This window comes from Hypanus sabinus, chromosome 3, assembly GCF_030144855.1.
Source record: "Hypanus sabinus isolate sHypSab1 chromosome 3, sHypSab1.hap1, whole genome shotgun sequence".
NCBI classification, from domain to species: Eukaryota; Metazoa; Chordata; class Chondrichthyes; order Myliobatiformes; family Dasyatidae; genus Hypanus; species Hypanus sabinus.
Window position 1 is genome coordinate 83,185,184 of NC_082708.1, and position 22,575 is coordinate 83,207,758.

Consider the following 22,575-nt stretch of genomic DNA (forward strand, 5'->3'; position numbering starts at 1 on the left):
TTACTTGAAATTTGCACTGACATTTTATGAGATTACCTGAGCTTGCTGAAAATTGTTCATAGGGCAATGACAGAGAACGAACAAAGAATGCACTGATTATGCAATCCAACCTCTTACCCACATAATCATCTCCCAAAGTGAATTTATCATTGATACCCAAATAAAAATGCAGAACATGTAATCACTCCACATTGCCTCCATGTGCAGTACTACGTCTGTGTGTCATCTGCAGATGATGACTTTTCTGTTAGAATAGGGGAAATTAATCATCCTCTACAAATCATACCAAACAATAGATTTCTAAAAGGTTATTCATGAATGCTAGAAGTTAATTTAAAAAGAAATCGGTGTATTTCAGAAACACATTATTAGAAAATAGGTTAATATAGAAAGCAAATTGATAACATATTGATGTACTGAATATTAATACTAATCTTAGATTACTATAAAGATTTGGAGGGAATTTCTGCAGAAGTGCTGAATGAAGTTAAACTACTATTAATTAAACCAATGTTAGCTATTAATTAGTTATTAATTAATTAGCACATCATTGGATTACTTAGTTAGGCACTATATTGTAATTCACAAGTATCATTGAGTCAATGCAAGAGGCTACTTAAGAATACCAGGAATGAACTTTTACAAGGTGTTCATGGAACCTATTACAAGTAATTAATGTCCTGTGGCATTTAACATGTCATTAAATTTAACATATTCCTGAACCTTTTTGAAGGTTCAGTTCTTGTTAAAGTTTCAAATTATGCCAAGATATCTGGAGTGAAGAGTCTTATCGTCACAATAGGGAGGAGTTACATATTGATCCAACAGTTTACTCTATGCAAAGAATTCAAACTATGGGTCAAATGTTGAGTCAAAATCTTCAGATGCACCCTTCTGATGTAATTGGGTTCATAAGGAATAGATAACATTACATTTTTTCTTAACAGCAAAATCAGAGCACAAATTGCAGAGGGGAATATTCAGAACAAGTTTATAGAAATACTGTTTTACCGTGTGAATGGACAAACCATGGAACTGGACGTGCTACTGGTAGAAGCAGTCGGAAAAGATAATTCAAATGTAAATTTGTTAAATTTCTTTCAGATAATGTGGTGGGAGACAGCACAAGACATGCAAGCTTGGGAAAACATGTCTTTTTACAATGGTTGACTAGGCTCTCACAGCTCACGTGGTGACCTGCCTCGTTGACCATTATCTAGTAGCACTTACATTCACAGTGATGAAGTGTTTCTAGAGGTTGGTGATGAGACATACCAACTCCTGCCTGAGAAATGACTTAGATCTGCTCCAACTTGCCTATCTGAGCAACAGACCTACAGCAGATGTCATCTCATTGGCTCTTCACTGAACCCTGGAATACCTGGACAATGAAGATGCACACATCACCCCTCAGTCTGGGTGAGACTGGAACTAAAGATCATGGGTTTAGGGTGAAAGATGAAACATATAATGAGAAATTGAAGGGAAGCTACTTCTCTTAGAGCGTGGAATGAGCTGCCAGCAGATATGGTTTATTTGTAGCATTTAAGAAAAGTTTGGAGAAGGTACATGAGTAAAAAAGGTATGGGTACAGGTAGATGGGACTAGGCAGAAAACCTAGCTGGCACAGACTAGATAGGCCAAATGGCCCGTTTCTGTGCTGTAGTGCTCTGACTAAGCCTATCTACTTGGGAATGGCAGAGGAGAGCTGCCTTTGACAAATTTTGTTTTGCCCTGGATTCCTACTCTGCACTCTCTCTGTAACTGTAACACTTTATTCTGCATTCTGTTATTGTTTTACCCTGATGGACTGTTGTAATGAACTGATCAGAACAAAGCCTTATCAGCGCAGTTTATTACCCTACCTTGCTACATGTGATTAATAATCAACCAATTTACTAACTTGGTTGGACCACTTGTATGAAAAGATGGACTCTTGGCCTTGCAATCTTCCTTGTTATGGCCCTACATCTAATTGTCCTCCTGCAAAATGCTTTCTCTAGAACTGTAACATTATATTCCACATGCAACACGAGTGAATCTGCAGATGCTGGAAATAAATAAAAACACAAAATGCTGGCAGAATTCAGCAGGCCAGACGGCATCTATGGGAGGAGGTAGTGACGACGTTTCGGGCTGAAAACCTTCATCATCAGCAAACACTCCTGATGAAGGGTTTCGGCCCGAAACATCGTCACTACCTCCTCCCATAGATGCTGTCTGGCCTGCTGAGTTCTGCCAGCATTTTGTGTTTTTATATTTCACATGCTGTTACTGCTTTTTCCTTGTACTGATGTGGTGTACTGAATACAAAACAAAGTTTTTCACTCTATTTCAGTACATGTAACAATAATAAACCAATTACAAATTATATCACCAGCTGATTCACGATTGGCAAACAGCATCCATCATAAGGACATCCAGCATTACAAAGTGGTGGTGAAGGATACTGTGGTTGTGACTTCTGTACTTCAGCCCCATCTAGCAAAAAAGACTACCTGCAGTTAGGCGACTTGACATAATGCACCACACTAAAGGAGGGGCTCTTTGACACAGATCACAAATCTTGATCAAGTACATTGATTTTTCAAACCAGCAGCTCCACAGCAGATGGAGATATAAAGAAGCAAGATCTTTGGACAGGGAATTCCAGAGGCTAATTCAGATGTATAGTCACAAATACTATTGCAAAGGAAGTCAAGGACTTTCCATTGTTGTTTCACTGCCTATGACAACTTCTGCTTTATTTAGGAGGAAAGCATGGCCTGTTTCAACACCAACTGTTACTCAGATATTTCAGCATCAAGGATCACCCTTTTTTAAATCTCTTTAACCCTCCATCTACTTTCAAGATGTTGCTTCAAACATTAATCCCTCAGTTCCTATGAGCAGGAGTGCACACTTTGCAACAAAGTACATGTGACTCAACACAAGTTTGACCCTTACAAAGATCCTCCATGTACATGACACAGACACAGACAGAGGTTGCCGGGCAGGTGCAGTGCTAACAAATTGTGAAATGTATCCTGATTCCAGATGGATCCCCTACTTTGAAGCAAGCCCTAGTAGCAGAAATTAAGTGTGCTTCAGAAATAGTTGAGGACTTTCTGATTTTACTTTGCCTGCTATTGTGGAGCCTGAAGTTCCTATCAGCTGAGAGCTCGATTCAACTTTAAAGGGTTTCCTTGGTATTGCTCTCCATTACTTGTCGAAATCAGAACAATTCTCCAAACCTCAAATCAATCTCTAGATCTAGGGGCTGATTGTTTGTCCACTTGCCTGATCTCGCCACCATCCCTCAAACATTCCTGATCTCTCCTCTTCCCTCAAGCATACCCTCTCTTCTATACAGCCTGCAGGCTATCTGACTCACCGTCACAGATCCTCCCCAGGATACAACCGAGTTTCATTCCTACAAATTGTTCATAGCCCAGACAACTTGCAAGCCACAAACTGAGTTCCCTGCATTCCTGCAGAAGGCAGTATGTCCATCTCACTGGTCTTCCAAATACTTAATCATCTATACAGGCTTCACTTAAGTTGGACACTTACAAGTATAGGAGGAACTGCACAGAGCTGACAGAAAAGCATTTACTTGCATGTAGTATGCAAGACCAATTCTAAACTGCACATAATGCACAAGGTCCCATTCTCAACTCACTTTGGTAGCCAGAGAGACCTTACAAAAAAAAACTCATGCAGGCTTCTCTTTGTATTGCCAGTTTATCACAGACCTTTCAGGATGGAAGCTCACTTGCCCAGTATTAAATAATGTTGGAAATCAAGCTCAACCCCAAAATTTGTACTTATCTAACAAACTATATTTAACTGTCAAAATTTCTGCTGCTGGCATTGACCTGGGAAGGAATTGGAATAAAATTCTAAGAGGCCGAAAGAAATGGTGGAGGCTGCTCTGACAGGAGTGGTGATATTGTGGACAGAATTAAATAGATGTTTAGAGGCACTTGCATGGAAAGTTACGGAACCAAACTGATAACAGGTTATCCTAGGCTTAGTATTTTATAGCAAGACTGGAATAGGTAATAATCTTACTTCATGCAGTTCTTTATAGAAGTGTGCATCTGTAAAATGATGGAATTCTTCATTAGGATGGAGACTGTGGAATCTAAGTATGAACAAAGGAAACTACAATGATATGAGGCATGAATTCGCTATGATAGATTAGATAAGTTTACTTGACTGTGGATAGGCAATGGATAATATTTTAAAATGTATACATGCATCATAATAATTATTCATTCCAATCTGCTGCTATAAGCAATCAGGAAAGATGCTCAATCATATATATTGAAGGACATTAAGAAGGGTATTGATCCAAAGAGAAGGTATACAAAATTGCCAGGAAAAGCAGTCAGCTTGAAGAATGAGAACCTCTTGGAATTCATCAAAGAAAAACAAAAAGACTGATTTAGGAGGGGAGCCAGGAGTATGAGAGAAAGTTTGCAGGGAACGTGAAACTGAAAAGCTTCTATAAATATGTGAAGAGAAAAAGATCAGTGTAAATAAAAGCAGATAACCAACAGTGAGGAACAAAAGACGATTATAATTTCAAATAAAGAAGTGACAACTTTCAATCCTAGATAAAGTTCATATTTGTGGTCGCTCCTTACCATCTCCTAGCAAGATAAAAGCGAATGCACTTGAAGATGACACGAAGATCGGAGGAGTTGTGGGGATGGAGCTGTAGGTAGTTGAAGGTTACAAGATGATATAGACAGGCTGCAGAGTTGGCAGAAAAATGGCAGATGGAGTTCAATCCGGACAAGCGTGAGGTGATGCATTTTGGAAGGACAAACCAGAAGACTGAGTACAGGATTAATGGTCAGTTACTTAAGAGTGTGGATTAACAGAGGGACCTTGGGGTTCAAATCCATACATCCCTCAAGGTCGCTGCTCAGGTTGCTAGGGTAGTCAAGAACGCCTATGGGATGCTAGGCTTCATTAACAGGGGGATTGTGAGACCACACTTAGAGTATTATGTTCAATTCTGGTCACGTCATTATAGGAAGGATTCAGGATGTTGCCTGGTTTACTGAACAAGTCACATGAAGCAAGGTTAGTAGAGCTGGGACTTTTCTCTTTGGAGCGTAGAAGAATGAGAGGGGATTTGATAGAGGTCTACAAGATTATGAGAGGCATAGATAGGGTGGATAGTCAGTACCTGTTTCCCAGGGCGCAAACACCAGAGGGCATATGTACAAAATTAAGAGAGGGAAGTTTAGGGGAGACATGAGGGGTAACTTTTTTACACAGAGGGCTGTGAGTGCCTGGAATGACTTGCCAGGGATGGCGGTGGAGGCTAAAACATTACGGGTATTCAAGAGCCTCTTGGACAGGCACATGGATGAAAGAAAAATGGTTATGGGGTAGTGTGGGTTTAGTAAATTTTTTAAGGATTATATGGGTCGGCACAACATGGAGGGTTGAAGGGCCTGTACTGTGCTATAGTGCTCTATGGTTCTATGGTTCTACTAATACATTGCTGCTTGAAACAGGCAAGTTTGGGTTTCACACTAAAGCAGGGTGGCTGGGATCTTCAGACGAGATAACAGTTAAAGGAAGAGGAGAAAACTGCACAGTATCTGCCAGAAAAATTCCTCATGTAATTCCCCAGTGTCTGACGCTGGAGTACATTCATTCATCAGGAATTGGTTCTAGCACCAGGCAACAAATAAATAACATCAAATAATGAGGGTTCTTTTTATTCCAGCTTATGTTAAAATGAGTTTTTATTTACTTTTTGTAATTACCTATTTGAGCACATTTAAATTTTTGAATGAATCATTAAAAAAGGTCTGTAATGCATTCAGGAACTGGGAGATACAAAAAGAAATAATGTTGTTAATCTAAAATAAAAACACTAATTACACAAAATGCCTCCAGGAGTAAGTATCCAGGAATAGCAGCAACCTTACAGTCAACACAATACTTGCTTCAGTGGTGTTCTAATTAATTTATCCATTCATTGGACATGCTGCTTTGTTTTGACTAATTATGCTTCAACAATATAAGGAAAATAATTATCTGGACATTGGGAGATGCCATATCTATTTTGCAGGTCATTACACGTGTGGCAAAGAGCCCAATATGCCAGGATTGTTTCACCAAAAACAATCCAGAAAAAGAGATGATTAAGCATTGTATGAAACAAATAAGATCTTGCAAATTTCTGCAAAATTGGACCCTAAGCCCTTTATACAGAGTAAGTCTGCCTTAAACACATCTGCATAGATACACATCTAGAAGCTCATCACATTGCACTGTGACATGGAGGATCATCAGACCCCTACATGGCCTTTTCTCCCCAAACTATTTTCTCTCACTCATTTCTCCTAATCAGCCTGTCCCTTTCCAGCATTTGACCAAGGGTGCAGTAACTGTGTCTAATTGCCAGCTATTCAGCAGCATGCATCCATATATTTAAGTGAGGTTTGAGGACCAATATTGGCCCTGCTTCTGGCTCTAGCACAACTGCATCAATTTTCTCCTATCAAACCAGCATGAACAAATATTGGAGCAACCTGTTAAAACTAAGTTCACCAGATCAGACCTCCAAGAGTGTAGAAAGCAGCAAATATTTCCATATTTCCTTTGGCAGAGAAAATCTTTCAGCCCATTCAATCCATGCTCACTCTCAGCAAATATTCATTTCCAATTATCTACTAATCTCTCTGTACACGTTCTCTCTCTCACATGGCCATTACCTCCCCTTGATTATCTGGCCACCCACCAAACGGGGGTCATTTGCAAAGGCCAATTAAACTCGGCCATCTTTGGGATGTGGGGGTGGGGTGGGGGACTAGAAAAGCTGGAGAAATCCACAAGGTCACAGGAGGAATGTACAAATTCTGCACAGACAACACCAGAGGTCAGGATTGAACTTGATTTGCTTGGGCTGTGTCACCATGCCAGCCTTACAGTACAAAGCTTTAGAAAATAAAAGACTTACTCTATTCAAATGCATACAGTTATAAAAGTTTTTTTAGTAAATATTAACCATAATGAATTGAACTGTGCAAACCACAGCCCAATTTTTAAAATCAGTAAAACATTAATTATGCCCTTTTTTACTCCTCATTCCCATCATTGGATGTAGCTGTTCACGGGTTCTTACAGGTTCAGACAACAGGAGGGTTGCTTTGACCAAATGATTATTTGTAATGGCTGAAAGTGACTGTGAAACAGAATCCTCATTTCAAAGTGTTTCCACAAAAAACAGAAAGCTTGCTGCTCTGTAGAGTATTGATTGTTAATCTATGTCATGGTAAATATTCAGCTGACCTATCCCATTCAGAACATGTTCACTCACTGGTTCAATGGTAGTAGTTAATAGTTAAAAATTAACTTTCACGTCTAATATGCTGATTAGTCAATGAGAGAAGCTATTGTGTGCTCAACAAACATAAATCATTAAAACTGTCCTCATTTTCTCCCCTTCCTACGCAGAACATTTCTCTGCAATTCCCAAAGTCTCTGAACGTCCATGAGCCTTGTCTGCCTGACTCCATTCATGTTTCCCTTGATCACCCTAGTTTATTTTAAAGTTATTGAAGTTATATCCCATTCTGCAGTTTTAAATTTACTGCTGCAGGAATTTCTTGATACATTGTTTTTATACAAAATTGAGCAGTACGGCACAGTAACAGGGCCATTGGCCCACAATATTGTGCTGAACCAGCAAAAACTGATTCAAAAAAACACAAAATCTCTCCTACCTTCACAATGCCCATATCCCTCCATCTTCCTCATATCCATGTGTCTATCTCTACGTCTCTGAAAAGCCTCTCATGTATTTGCCTCCACCACCATATCAGGCCACACATTCTAGGCATCTGGCACTCTGAGTAAAAAAAACTTATCCTTATATCCTCTTTAAACCTACCCCCCTCACCTTCAATGCATGCTCTCTGGTACATATGAGCTATTTCTACACTGGGAAAAACATACTCTAAAAGAAATTCAAAACAATGATTTTGATTTTGCAGCAAGAAAAATGGTAGGGCTTTCAAACCAATGAAAGTGTAAATTGGACTGTAACATGACAGATTACATATCTGCTCTTCCAAAAGCCAGTGATACCAGGATAAAAGTGTTCATATTGTGAGAAAACTGCTCAGTGGGAACTTGCAAACATACCAACAACAAACGTTTGTAGTTGAGTGTTGTTGCAGGAATTGTCAATAAGACCAAAGAGCTGATTGTGGACTTCAGAAAGGGTAAGATGAGGGAACATGAACCAATCTTCATAGAAGGATCAGAAGAGGAGAGAGTGAGAAATTTCAAGTCCCTGGGTGTCAAGATCTCTGAGGATCTAACCTGGTCCCAACATATTGATGCAGCAATAAAGAAGGCAAGACAGTGGCTATACTTCTTTAGGAGTTTGAAGAGACTTTGTTTGTCACCTAAAACACTTGAAAACTTTTATAGATGTATTGTGGAGAGCATTCTGACAGGCTGAATCACTGTCTGGTATTGTGGGGTGGGGCTACTGCACAGGACAAAGAAGCTACAGAAAGTTGTAAAATTAGTCAGCTTCATCTTGAGTACTAGCGTCTGTATTATCCAAGACATCTTCAAGCAGCAGTGCCTCAGAAAGGCAGCATCCATTATTAAGGACCTCCATCACCCAGGGTATGCCCTCTTCTCAATGTTAGCATCAGGAAGGAGGTACAGAAGCCTGAAGACCAATGGTCAGCAATTCAGGAACAGCTTCTTCCCCTCTGCCATCTGATTCCTAAATGGACATTGAACTCGTGAACATAACCTACTTTTTTATATATATATTATTTTTATTTTTTACTATTTGTAATCTAACTCTTTAATATACATATATATACTTACTGTAATTGAGTTACTTATTTAGCTTCTTGTATTATCATGTATTGCATTGAAATGCTGCTGTTAAGTTGCCAAATCTCACGATAATTCTGATTCTGATTTTGGTCCAACCAGCGAATTTGGAGGATTTAACAGAGACAATGTTGGTGGCATTTTCCCAATACCTTGAGTGCTTGGTGTAGATAGTTGAGAAATATCTAGGAGAGCAGGGATCACCACAGCCTTGTGGACCATGAAGTTAATTTATTTATTTGAGATACAGCATGGTATAGGCCTTTCCTGCACTTCAAGCCGTGCCGCCCAGCAATCCCCTGATTTAATCCTAGCCTATTAACTTACCAACCAGAACATCTTTGGACTATGAGACGAAACCAGAGGACCCAGAGAACCCAGAGAAAACCCACACAGTCTGGGAGAGAGTGGACAAACTCCCTTCAGGCAGCAATGGGAATGGAACCAGGATCGCTGGCACTGTAAAGCCTTGTGCTAAACACTATGCTACCATACCACCTTAGCTCTGAGATCTTGGTTTTCAAATGCTCTTTGCTCATTCAAACACAGGCTGTGCATGCATAGTGTAGGCAACTGTGGCCTTCACCAAGAGAAATGGGAAGTGGGCCATGATTTCCAGAGTCTCAGCATGCTGACATGAGTCAAACGTAGACTGAAATGAATTCCTGTATGTAGCTCCATCTGGGGAACTCTCTCCTGACTGACGGAGTTTAAGGCCTGGGTAGGCTAAAATTAAAAAAGCACATACAGTGGTTGGTGCTGGTTCTGTGGCACTTGACAAAAAACCAATAAACACAACAGAAAGCATTTTGCTTGTCTTTAAAGAGTTGGAAATCTTAAATAAAGCCAAGTAATTATTGACAATTGAAAATAAACTTTTGTAGCTGTAGGATTTCGTTCTTTTTGATTCTAATGATTGTTGAAGATTTAAAAAAAATTGCGTTTTAATTTTAAAAATATCTTTCTTTTGCTTTGATTGTTTCCTCTTTTAATTCTATTGGTCACTCTCTATCTTCACATAATTTTATCTCGCGGTTTAGATTCCGTGAGTTGGGAAAGGGGCTGGGATTGATTGATTTTTACTCTCATGGTTATATCTCAAACAAGAAATAATATCCATTTCTAAAGTTAGGTTTTCACACTTTCAGGTTGGTGTGTCCTGGGAACCAAGTTGCTAATTATTTCAGTCAATTATTTAAATAATGCAGATTTCATCAGTTTAATTTCTGACAATGATGTCCAAGTTGCCTGGGCATCAGGAAGCCTGGAAACTGAGGGGAACAGGGAACCACTATCCAGGAAAGGAAATTACATTTTCAGAGTTACTTGTAAATCAGTGGAGCTGGGCTACTTTACCTGCAGACTATTTATAAACTGCTTTCCAACTAACAGTGCCCAGCAATCTGATGGCTTATCAGGATCCCCTACAGAGTTTGAGCTGTTTTATCAATTCCTCTGCCAATCTTTTCACAACCACCTCCCACTATTTCACCCCAGCTTTCTCTCTCACCCTCCTAACTTTGGATGTCTGAATTATCCATCAGAAGCTTTTTACCATCCGCGTGAATTACTTTGTCCCAGCAAAAGTGTTTGCACAATCTGTCATTTATAGTATGCTTCTATTGTAAGTATGCAATTCAATGGAACCGTTTATCAGATTCAAAATATCGAAGTACACAATGTCACTTGGCTATTGAATTTGTATTAGATCATCTGCTATTATCTTTGTTCTGAAGAGTACAAAGCTTGATTTCAAGAGATTTTAATAAGAGAATCTCTAAGAGAATGCCTGCTTGTTGGGACGGATAAAGACCTTTTATATCTATCAGCTTTCAGTCTCCAGTGATCCAGTTCTCAAGCACAACAGTGTAGTGAATGAAAGTTAAGGGTAATGGAAGGGGTGGCAATTACATGGGTTGTTTTATCCTGGATGGTGCTGAGGTTCTGGAATGCTATAGGAAATGGATTATGTTCAACATATACCTTGACAACTTATTACATTGCCCAGTGCTACTCAAATATAGTATACTTTTCAGCCTACTGAATTCTATAAATATTTAAGTCCAGGCAGTCTCCAAGTTATGACAGGGTGCTGTTCTCAAAATTTGTAACTGAAAATGCTCATTAAGTCAGAAATGAATAAAAACTGTGTGGGAAGGGATCATGGAAACTCTGTAACAAGATAGAGAGTAGGCGAGGGGAGATCAGAAACCAGCCCACCTCACGGAGTCTGCTGGGCACCTGCAGCTGCCAGCTGGACCCAGCCCCCAGTTGTTCTGGCTGGGGATGTGGGTGGAAAGTGTGAGGGCACCTGGAAATACTCTGTTCCCACCTGGGAGAGAGTACATGCAGCCCAGTGGCAGCCACAAAACCATTTCCATCCAAGCCACCATCCTTCCAAACACTCACTCACATGCACAGGGTGTCTATGGGTATTTGTAACCCTGCGAGAACCTGTAACCAATAAATTGTTTATCTTTGCATTTGTAGTTATTCTGCCAACTAACAGAACTTTTACATGAAAGTTCAATTTAGTCACAGATTTCATTAACTTCACTAAGCCAACAACTGCTCACAATTTTAAGGCAACATGACAATGGTTAACCATCTGCAGGAACTTCTGCTTAAATAAGACAACCAGCCAATAAGTTTAGTTCAAATGGAGGCATCCATAAGAAGGAACAATTGGTTGAAAGCTTCAGAGAGTGCTTTTCGGAGTTAAAGCTCTAGATAGACCACAGCCATACTGCTCTAGCAAACAAACACAGCGAGTTTACCAATATTTTATTAATATTTTTACAAATCATCTGTGTTAAATACATGAAAACTGTTCCTCGGCATGTTCTCCCTCTGAGATCAATTGGATAGCTATAGCACAAAGGTTGTAACCAGAACAGACGGTTCCAGGCTCTTTTTGAACATACAGAAAATGATCATTGCAGTCGTGAAGTGTGTCATGAAATCACATGACATTAAATTAATTATTTAATTCTTTTCCTCATGCAACATCAATGTATTTGTAACCAAAAAAGTGCAGATTTAGTATTTCTTAACAAACTGGAGAGGAAATGAGAGGAGGCTATTTTGTGAAATAAATCATTCTGAAGTACAGAGGAGCAAGTGGCTGTTAGGAATGTAGAAAAAATATTAAATGATAATATTGAATGGGAATTGCATATACAAGATTAGAAAAGAAATAGGAAGTCAACATGATCATTCAAATATCCCTTCCAGACAGCAGGATTTTAAGTTTCAAAATAGTCCAATAATTTCAGTAGAACACAACTCGACTTCAGCCATTTAGGTTTAGGGTAATTCCTTTTAGTCCCTCAGTGTGCTGATTGTGGCACCTATCCTAGTTTCATATGTATTGAAGACTAAATTAAACTATGTTTTTTAATTAAAACTAAGCACCATGTCAGCAGACTGTGGCAGATTCCTGATTGGTCAATGATTCAGTTTGTTTGTGGTTGTAGCTGATCACTATTCGTCATGTGCAGCAATTCTAAAGTAGCAGTGTCACCAGAAATTATGCCTTCGCTAAATTTGAACAATTTAAATATTAGGTGATTTTCCTGTTTCAGATTGTGAGGCTAATATTTTACCGGCATGTTATGTATGTGTTATTATTTATCAATAAAGCATATCTAACAATCAACATTTATGGTAATATATTGTCAAATATAATTTAACCCCATAAAACTAAAGATGCCTGAGCATTCTTTACCTAGCTAAATAGATTGTAATCACAGCTACATCAGAAATACTAAAATTATAAAGAAGCACAATTTATCAGCTAATTTATAAGTCCCACCTTTTAAAACTTTTAGCACCAGCAGAGCCAATAAGGTATCAATCATGGATTATGATTGATGACGTCCAACTATTTGACAAATACAGTATATTGAGAGCAGTTGACTGTTATTTTAACATTAGATTAATTCTAGTAGATTTACTAAAACTAAAATAGTAATATTTAATGATCTGCTCTGCCATCAGTCTTTGCTGCTCTGTGATAATACATTCATCAGTAGAGCTAGGATTAATACATTTCTTATTGTGCAAACACCTTTATGTCAACAGCTGAATTTCATGACTGTTCTGCAGGATGCTTTATAGATTACGGAGACCAAGTCAAAATTGGGATCAAATGCTACTGAAATTGTCTATGGCATGAATGCTAGGCTAGGTTTAGAAATAGAGTTATCAATGTAGAATATAAAGACAGTGACTCTGCATAAGGGTATCAATATTGTAGAAACATTTTCAGTGTAATAAGATTTCACCTCACTGAATGTTTAGCACATGCAGCTATGTGTAATGTCACTGTATGTTGGACTTGATCATGTGTTATTATTGTCCACAAATGCAGTCCAAGAAAACCTCAAATAAATCAGAAACACTTTTTAGACCATAAGACATAAAAGCAAAGTTAGGCCATTCAACCCATCAATTCAGTTCCACCATTTCATCATGGCTGATTTATTATCCCTTCTCAATCCCATTCCCGTTTTCTCCCTGTAACCTTTGACTCCCTGACTAATCAAGAACCTATCAACCTCCTTTTAAATAAACCCAATAAGCTGGTCTCTACAGTCATCTGTGGCAATGAATTACAGAGATTTACCACTAGCTGGTTAAAGAACTTCCTCCTCATCTCTGTTGTAAAGTGACTTCCTTGTGTTCTGAGGCTGGATCCTCTGGTTCTAGATCCATCACTATAGGAAACATCCTCTCCTCATCCATTCTAAACAGGCCTATCAATATCTGATGGGTTTCAATGAGATTCCCTCTCCCATTCTTCTGAACTCCAATGAGTAAAGGCCCAGAGCTGCCAAAAGCTCCTCAGGTGTTAACCCTTTCATTCCTGGGATCGTTCTAGTGAACCTCCTCTGGACCCTCTCCATTGCCAGCACGTCCTTTGTTAGATAAGGGGCCAAAAGCTGCTCATAGTTATCCAAGTGTGGCCTGATCAAGTGTCAGCACTACACCTTGCTTTTACACTCTAGTCCTCTCGAAATAAATGCTAACATTAATAATAGATGGCCTTCCTGCAACTCAACTCAACTCAACTCAATCTGCAAGTTAATCTTTATGGAATCCATCATGGGGACTCCCAAGTCCCTTTGCACCTCTGATTTGTGAATTTTAGAAAATATTCAATGCCTTTATTCCTTTTACCAAAGTGCATGACTATGTGCTTCCCTACACTATATTCCATCTGCCACTTCTTTACCCATTCTCCTAAGCTGTCTAACTCCCTAGAGACTCACTGCTTCCTCAGTACTCCTCCTCCTCCTCCACTCATATGCAAACTTGGCCACGTGACTCCAACATCTTCCCCACCACTGAGGTCAGGCAAACTGGCCTATAATTTCCCGTCTTTTGTGTTCCTCCCTTCTTAAACAGTGGGGTGACACTTGCAGTTTTCTGCTGCTCTGTACCCATTCCAGAATCTAGTGAAACATCAATACTAGTGCCTCCACAATCTCTTCAGCTATCTCTTTCAGATCAATGGGGTGGTAACTTTTATACCTTCAGAAATTTCAGCTTCCCAAGCACCTTCTCCTTATTGATAGTAACTACATTCACTTCTGCTCCCCGCACTCTAATTTCTGGCCTATTGCTGGTATCTTCAACAGTGAAGACTGATGCAAAATACTTAGAGTTCACTCATCACTTTTTTGTCCCCCATTACACGGACATTTGTGTGGCACGTGGCCAAGTGGTTAAGGTGTTGGACTAGCGATCTGAAGGTCAAGAGTTCGAGCCCCAGCCAGGGTAGCATGCTGTGTCCTTGAGCAAGGCACTTAACCACACATTGCTCCAGTCCACCCACCTGAAAATGGGTACCGGCAAAAATGCTGGGGGTTAACCTCGCAATAGACTGGCGTCCTATCCGGGGGAGAGTCTCGTACTCTCAGTCGCTTCACGCCACGGAAACCAGAAATAAGCACTGGCCTGATGAGCCTATATGGCTCGGGACAGACTTTAACACGGACATTTACACTACACACTGCATCTGCAAAGGAAACAGCATTATGGAGGACCCCATGCGCCCCTCATACAATCTCTTCTCCCTCCTGCCGTCTGGGAAAAGGCTCCGAAGCATTTGGGCTCTCACGACCAGACTATGTAACAGTTTCTTCCCTCATGCTATCAGACTCCTCAATAACCAGAGCCTGGACTGACACCTTACTGCCCTATTGTCCTGTTTATTATTTATTGTAATGCCTGCCTGTTTTTGTGCACTTTATGCAGAACTGTGTAGATCTGTAGTCTAGTGTAGCTTTCTCTGTGTTTTTTTTTAACGTAGTTCAGTCTAGTTTTTGTACTGTGTAATGTAACACTATGGTCGTGAAAAATGTCTCATTTTCTCTATGTACTGTACCAGCAGTTATGGTCGAAATGACAATAAAAGTGACTTGACTTGACTTGACTACCTCTCCAGTGGTCTGATATCCCCTCTCACCTCTCTTTTACTCTTTACGTATCTGAAACACTTTTGGTATTCTCTTTTAATTATTGTTGGTTAGCTTACCTTCATATTTCATTGTCTCTCCTTATTGCTTGTTAGTTGCCTTCTGTTGGCTTTTAAAAGCTACCTAATCCTCCAGCTTCCCACTAATTGTGTTGTATTTTATGCCTTCTTTTTTGTTTTTATGCTGCCTGATTTCCCTGGCCAGCCATCCTTCCTTTAGAATACTATATCTTCTTTGAGATGTATCTCTCCTGCACCTTCTGAATTGTTCCTAGAACCTCCAGCCATTGCTGCTCTGCCGTCATCCCTGCTACTACCCTCTTCCAATTAACTTCAGCTCCTTTCTCGTGCACTGCAGAACTCTCCATGTTTCCTGTGCATTACTCTGCACTACTCTGCACATTCTGCACGTTAATTCCCGGTGTAGCAGCATAAGCTTCATGAAGCTGCAGTAAAATTGTATTTGAATCCAAGGATGGCATGCTAGCCATTATAAATTGTTCTCATTTCAAAGCTCAGCTCAAACCAATTTGTTGAGAGAAGGTGGACCAATTTCATTCTTACAGCCTGCATTACACACACTAACCTTCTGCCTGGAGTAAGGAATTCAGGTTTCCTGTAAATTTCCAACAAGAAGTACAAATTACTGTTAAGTGGAAATTAAATTCATTAATCATTCACCAAGGAAAACATTTTCCTACTGTTCTAGGTATTCTATCAACAATCTTTACTACCTATGTGTGGATAGCATCTTACCTCCTGTGCATTTTCCATGTCATTACTTGCAAACTCAAATACAAGTTCATTTTGTCCGACTGCTGTCGCCATAGCAGTACATTCCTTGTGCTACAGCAATAGAAGAGTTGGTCCACTTGATATGGAGAAAGTCCTTCTCATTGAAGTATATGAGTTCCCATTAGATTACAAATATTTCAGTTCATAGCTGGCTGTGGGTACTGATGATAAGGTGAAGCTTTCAGGGTTGATATAAGTCCCAAAGAAATTCAAAATTTCAAAAACAGCAAAGAGGATTATGAGACTTCGGGTGTGAGAGCAATGAGTTCCTGCCCTGGATCCTGTTTCCACAGTCAAATGTTTCCTGTATGACCAAGTTGTTCTGTTCTGGAAAAGAAATAGATTCTGTCATTTAAAACAAGCATAGAATGAAAGAAAAGTTAAGAATATCAATGTATAAAAACACACCAGATGGTTTTCTTCGATTTTAAATTTGTAGTGAATATGACTGGAGCCAAAGACTGGATTCACAAAAGTTTGGTCAAACTTTAATGAACACAGCCAACACAATATTGATAACAGTAAGTTTTCACCATGTACCAATCAGTGGGAGCTAATTTCTTCAACAACTAATGACAAGACAATTTTAAAATGAAACAGACCCTTTACAGGAGTCCTATGGACTGTCAGAGAAGAATCTTCACGGGTTTGTGTGTTTATAAAACAATCTTCAGCTGCTTTCTACTGTTTCCTTATCTCTGCTGCAACCTTGCAAGAAGCAGGAAGGAAACAGCATTGACTACGTCATGGCAAACCAGAAACTGCAAACAAACATTTTGCATTGGCTTGCACGAAAAATACAAGGCTCCAGTTCAGTCAGAGGGAAAAATAAGTCTCAGATTATTTTAATGTTCAGTTTTTATTTTAAATAACTTTTCTTTGGTCTGAAGATTTTGGTTGAGATTGACCAAAGTTGTATTCTGTGAAAAAGCTCAAATATTCTCCATGATATTAGCATGTATTTTGTTAAATCAGAAAAAAATTCATAACACAACATATGGAGCAGTTCAATAACCGTTATTAACCCTTGTTCAAAACAATTGAGAGGGGCAACTGCAATATAAACAAACTCTGATGACCCGAGCTGGAGCAGCATCATGCTAATCACTACTTTGCCCGTGTGTGTTTTCTCAGTCAAAATTAATATCTTTGAAGTAGATTTTAGGTGAAATATTTTGCACTAAAGCATTTATATGTTTTCAAATTAAACACTTAAACATGGTTTTAGTATACAAGCTCACTCTTCCCAAGTTTATTTCTGATGGCATTTGTAAGGTGTTTGTCTGTCCTCCCTGTGAACATATAGGTTTCCTCCGGGTGCTCCGGTTTCTAATCACAGTCTAGAAGATGTACTGGCTAGTAGGTTATGTTTTCCTTGTAAATTGTCCCATGATTAGGTTAGTGTCAAATCAGTGGGAGAGTGTTGGTGGGCCCAAAGGGCCTATTCCATGCTGTATCTCTAGATAAAAAATAAATAATCAACTCTAGGATCAATTTAACCCTTCCCCCCTACATCACCCTCCATCCCTCTATTTATCATTCCTCCAGCAGCACCCTGATATATCTCCTCTGCACTGTACTTTCTATAATGAGAGGACCAGAACTGAACACAATACTTCAAGTGTGGTCTAACCAGAGTAATATTGAGCTGCAAGATTACCTTGCAGCCCTTGAATTAAATCCCCTGACTAACCACCTTATCAACTTGTGCAGCAATTTTAAGGGATCTACAGATGGATTCTTCTGTTCATTCACATTGCAAAGAATCTTGCTATTAAACCTGCCTTCAGATTTGACCTACCAAAGTGTATCACCTCAGACCTTTCAGGATTGAACTCCATATGCCACTTCTCAGCCCCGCTCTGTATCAAATCAATGTCCATTTGTAACCTACAACACCACCAACCTTTATGTCATCTGCATACATACTCATCCAATCTTCCACTTCCCCATTCAAGTCATTAATAAAAGTCATAAAGAATAGGGGACTGAGAACATCACTGGTCTTCGAACCCCAAGCAGAATACATTGTGTACACTACTATCCCCCACCTTCTGAGGGCAAGTCAATTCTGCATCCACACAGCCCAGATTACCTGGATCCTATGCCTCTTGACTTTCTGAATAAGCCTACCAAGAGAGCCTTGCCAAATGGCTTACTAAAATCTATTTACGTCACATCCACTACTCTGCCTTCATGAATGTGCTTTGACACTTCCTCTAAGAAGTCAATCAGGCTCGTGAGGTGTGACCTGCCCCTCACAAAGCCATCATGTCTATCCCTAATCAAACTAGGTTTCTCCAAGAAGCATTTTTCTACCACTGGAAGTGCTGCTAACTACAGTTCAAAAATAATCAGATAAAGAATCACGACTGAGAAACTTCTTTGCACTACCACTTATTTTGATTTCAAATGCTTTGCATGAAAGTATGGCAGAAGGTGATCCAACAATAACTTTTGAAAGGTACTAGGCTATGCCCTTGAAAAGCAAGGATATTTGCAGGTGTAAGGCAAATCAAAGATAGACTAATTAAACAATTATTAGAAAGAATTGCCAGCAGTGTGATGACTAATAGGTTTCCTTCTGAGTTGCTTGAATCTGTGACTTATAAATCTACACCATTAATATCAGCCAAGAATGTATTTACTTGAAAAGCTTCTTGTCATATTGGGTATATTAATACAAAACCAACTCCTTCCTTGTTAACTTCTAAATGTGGATGAATATTCACAGTCATGAATAATCCAGTTATGTATTATAGTTTGTGTACTTGTAATCATTCCTCATGAAGCTCACTGAGGTGGTGGTAAAACATTAATGGGTGTAACTTTCCCTCAAGCAATCATTGTGGACTCACAGCTGTTTTTAATATCAATAGACCCACTTTAGAAAAATGAATTTTTAACTCTTGGTGATGAACGTACAAAATTAAATCTTTCAGTGCTTGACTTGGGAAGCCCGTAAATGCCAGTTTGCATTTACTCCAAGGGCACTCAAAGGGTATAGATTGATGCAAGCTGATTTTAACATTGTGAACCTTTCCTATCTCTTGCCTTTTTTTATAATAGCATTCTCATTCTAAGTCAGACTGGGACATTCTGGAAAGGGGAACTAAAGATCATGGAAAGTTGCTGCTGTTAGGGATGATTTCCACAAAATGTTTCATTAGGCTAACATCTTGTTTAAAACATCATATATTTAAAAGGATATTTGCTGAGTACCTGTCAATTTCAGGAAATAGGTTATGAGTTGATTAGAACCCTGGATTGAATTGTAAGGGACACATATTTGAGGTTGTTTGTCTTGATGCTCCTCCCACTGGTATCAAATATTGAGCTGTTTCATCATTAGAATCGCTGTTGACCCCATGACCAAGAAAGGTATTTTGCCCTATATCCTCAAGTTGGGAAATAATGCTGATGTCTGGGCTTTGCCTTCTCTGAAATTATTTCAGTTGGATTTCACCCTTGATAGTCTCAGCCGGATTGGTTTAGCATCTGTTTCTTTTCCAAAGTCATATTTGTGTATTATTTGAACTTTGTGATGGAAGAATTGTTTTTGGAAAATGTAGATATAGATACTGCAAATGAACAAGTAATGACTGTCAAAGCAGTGACGATTATTCATTTCAGGAGAAAATTAAAGCAGAAATATTTTAAAATCAGAATAAAAATGGAGTTCCATAAAAGTTTTACATTAATTAGAAGGAAACTAATATGCATATAATATAGGATAATAAGCTGAGCCCATGTGTGCCATTTGAATACAATCCTGAACACTATCTCAGAGGGTTACAGCTTGACCATCTCCCATTGAGTAAAACAGATGACACTGAGTTGGCAATCCATTTACTTATTTCACAAGTTATTTTGGCCTTGAAGAAGTCTTTGTGTTTGCTCTCATCATTGTACAAGATCAAGATTTATATCTCAGACATAGACTATACAATTTAATTCAGATATTTTTCAAGTAGTATGCCTGTTACAATAAAAATCAATAGCATTGCATTCTGTGACTGCACGATGTCAAAGGTACAACTGACTTTGCAGATTACTGTTAATTCTGAAGTCTGGGCTGTAATTTTCCCATATTACTACATGACAATATGTTTGAGGCATGAGCAGTTGTACAGGACGCTATATAAATACACCTTTTTCTCTGTAACTGTAGTCCTAGCGTTTATTCTTTGTTCTAATACTTTCCCAGGTCTATGTTGGACAACTCATTTTCTGCTGCTGTTTCTCAGTTGTACTCTGAATGAACTCTTTCACTTGACGTTCCTTAAATGATGTGTTATCTGAGAACTGAAAACAGGAACCCTTGACTCAAAGTTGAGATCACTTTTGGGAAATCCGTTGCAGGTTGGTTTATCTGCTACACCTCAAATTGTAGAGCACAGGCACAACTTCTTGTACATTATTACTTATCCATTTTGGGCCCTAGTCAACTTTCCAGCAGCCCACTCATCGCTACAGCTGATGTGCATTCAAAATGGCTGTTACAGTTTTACAACATTAAAAAAAAACATGCCTTCTCTGACAGCTCAGTGAAAGAAAGAGCTGAACTTGTTTCACGTTTTTTACCACAAAATTACTAACACCCAGGGTTGTCCTCTGGAGTGAAGGTTATAGTTGCATCAAATTCACACAGGAAGTTCCCCTTAAAGACATTAAGTAATGACTAGATAATCTACTTTAATGCTGGCCCCTTCGACCTAACCAACCAATCAAGACAACCAAAATTCATCTTCTACCTCAAACATCATTTTCCTGCTCTATTCGCACATTTCTTGATTACATTCACATTCAGAAATATACAAATCTATGTTTTGAATGAAGTCACTGACTGAACCTCTACTATCCTCCATGGAAGACAATTTTACAGATTCATCGTTCTCTGAGTGAAGACATACCTCCTTCTTAAATGCCATGCATACTTGTTATTCTGATTCTGACAACTCTTGCTCTAGCTTCTTCAGCCAGAGAACACCCTTCCTTCATTTTTCCTGTTGAGCCCTCAATTTTTTCCCTCACAGAGATCAATTTTAACTTTATTTTTAAGCTTTTTTTGTGAACCTTCTGAACTCAATGGCCTAATCTCAGTCTCTCCTCAGCTGACAGAATGGCCAACCAAGCAACTAGTCTGACGAACCTTCACTGAACTATAGTAGATATATTGCATTTTATGAAAACAGAACAAAATTGTTCAGAATATCCCAGGTATAGTTTCACCAAAAGCTTGTATTATTATAGAAAGTCATCATTAATCTTCTATTCTAGAAAACAAAGGCAAACATTCTAGGTTTAGCAATACACAGGTTTTTGAATATTATCATTTCCCAATGTCTCACTGTTTCAAAGAGACTCTGCACTTCAGATTTTCCCCACCCATTACATGTCTTCACGTTTCCATTTTTTTTCTTATCTTGCAGGTATTGCCCAATCCACTCAAACTGTCTGCACCTCCTTGAAGCCATTTTGTAGGCTCATCACTCCTCATAGACCAGCGCTGGCTTTTGTGCCATCAGCAAGCTTATTATATTTGGTCCCCTCATCCAAATTGCTGATATAAATTGTGAAGAGAGTGGGCCCAAGCACAGGCCCTGGGGTATCCTGCTATGCAAACAGCCTTCCAATCAGAAAGAACTCACTTATTCCTAACACTTGTCTTATTACTCCAAAAACACTTGTAGTCCATACTAGTGCATTACCTCTGATTTCATGAGTTTTATCTGTGTTCACCATCATCCAATGTTGATCTTTGTCAAAAGCCTTCTGAACTTTGATACACTCCATCCACTGGTCCATCCTAACAAATTCTGCTAGATAGTTCCTCCAAGTAGTCCAATAAACTTGATTTTCTGTTTATAAATTTAAGTTGAATCTGCTGGATGATATTTGTTGAGTGCCTTGCTATCACTGCGGCTACTCAACCTCTTTGAGGTTGCCACAGTCATTCATTTTCCTCCCTTGATCAGTCTCAGCAGTCACATTGTCCACAGCCTGCAGCCTGAGCCCAACCTCAGGAGAATGAATCGCCAACTAGCCAGCTGGTAGAGACAGATTGTGCCTCTACATTTCTCACAACTGGTCTTTTCCTTTTACATATCTAATCATATTTGTTTATTATTGTCATATGCACTAAAATACAGTGAAAACCTTCTCATTTCCCATGTTATACAGACAGATCATTCCATACATAATTACATGGAAGACAGAAATAGAAAACAGAATACAGAATATAGTGTTACTGTTTCAGACAAAGTGCAGTAAAGGTAGACAAAATGCAAAGGCCATGATGAGATAGGCTGGGAGATCAAGAGTCTTTCAGTGTGGGATAAATGGGAATCACATTTAGCACCCTCCAGTCTATGATAACAGCTCTGTAATCTGTGGAATTTTGATTATATAAGATGATAATTAGAGCA

At 39.0% G+C, this 22,575-nt stretch overlaps 1 protein-coding gene across 6 annotated transcripts in view; it reads right to left on the reverse strand.

Annotated features, from left to right (window-relative positions):
* LOC132391484 (ETS-related transcription factor Elf-1-like) overlaps positions 1 to 22,575 on the reverse strand; it is a 165,898-nt gene that overhangs the window by 109,809 nt on the left and 33,514 nt on the right. For 4 of the 6 annotated variants that reach the window (XM_059964743.1, XM_059964747.1, XM_059964742.1 and 1 more), the window contains 2 exons: positions 16,109 to 16,474; positions 4,054 to 4,126 (listed from right to left, as the gene is read on the reverse strand). In XM_059964743.1, the coding sequence (XP_059820726.1) occupies positions 4,054 to 4,126; positions 16,109 to 16,158 (123 nt within the window). In that variant the 5' untranslated portion in view covers positions 16,159 to 16,474. Of the gene's footprint in view, positions 1 to 4,053; positions 4,127 to 16,108; positions 16,475 to 16,749; positions 16,852 to 22,575 lie in introns of those variants that run through there. The other 2 variants (XM_059964744.1, XM_059964746.1) reach the window with 2 other exon arrangements.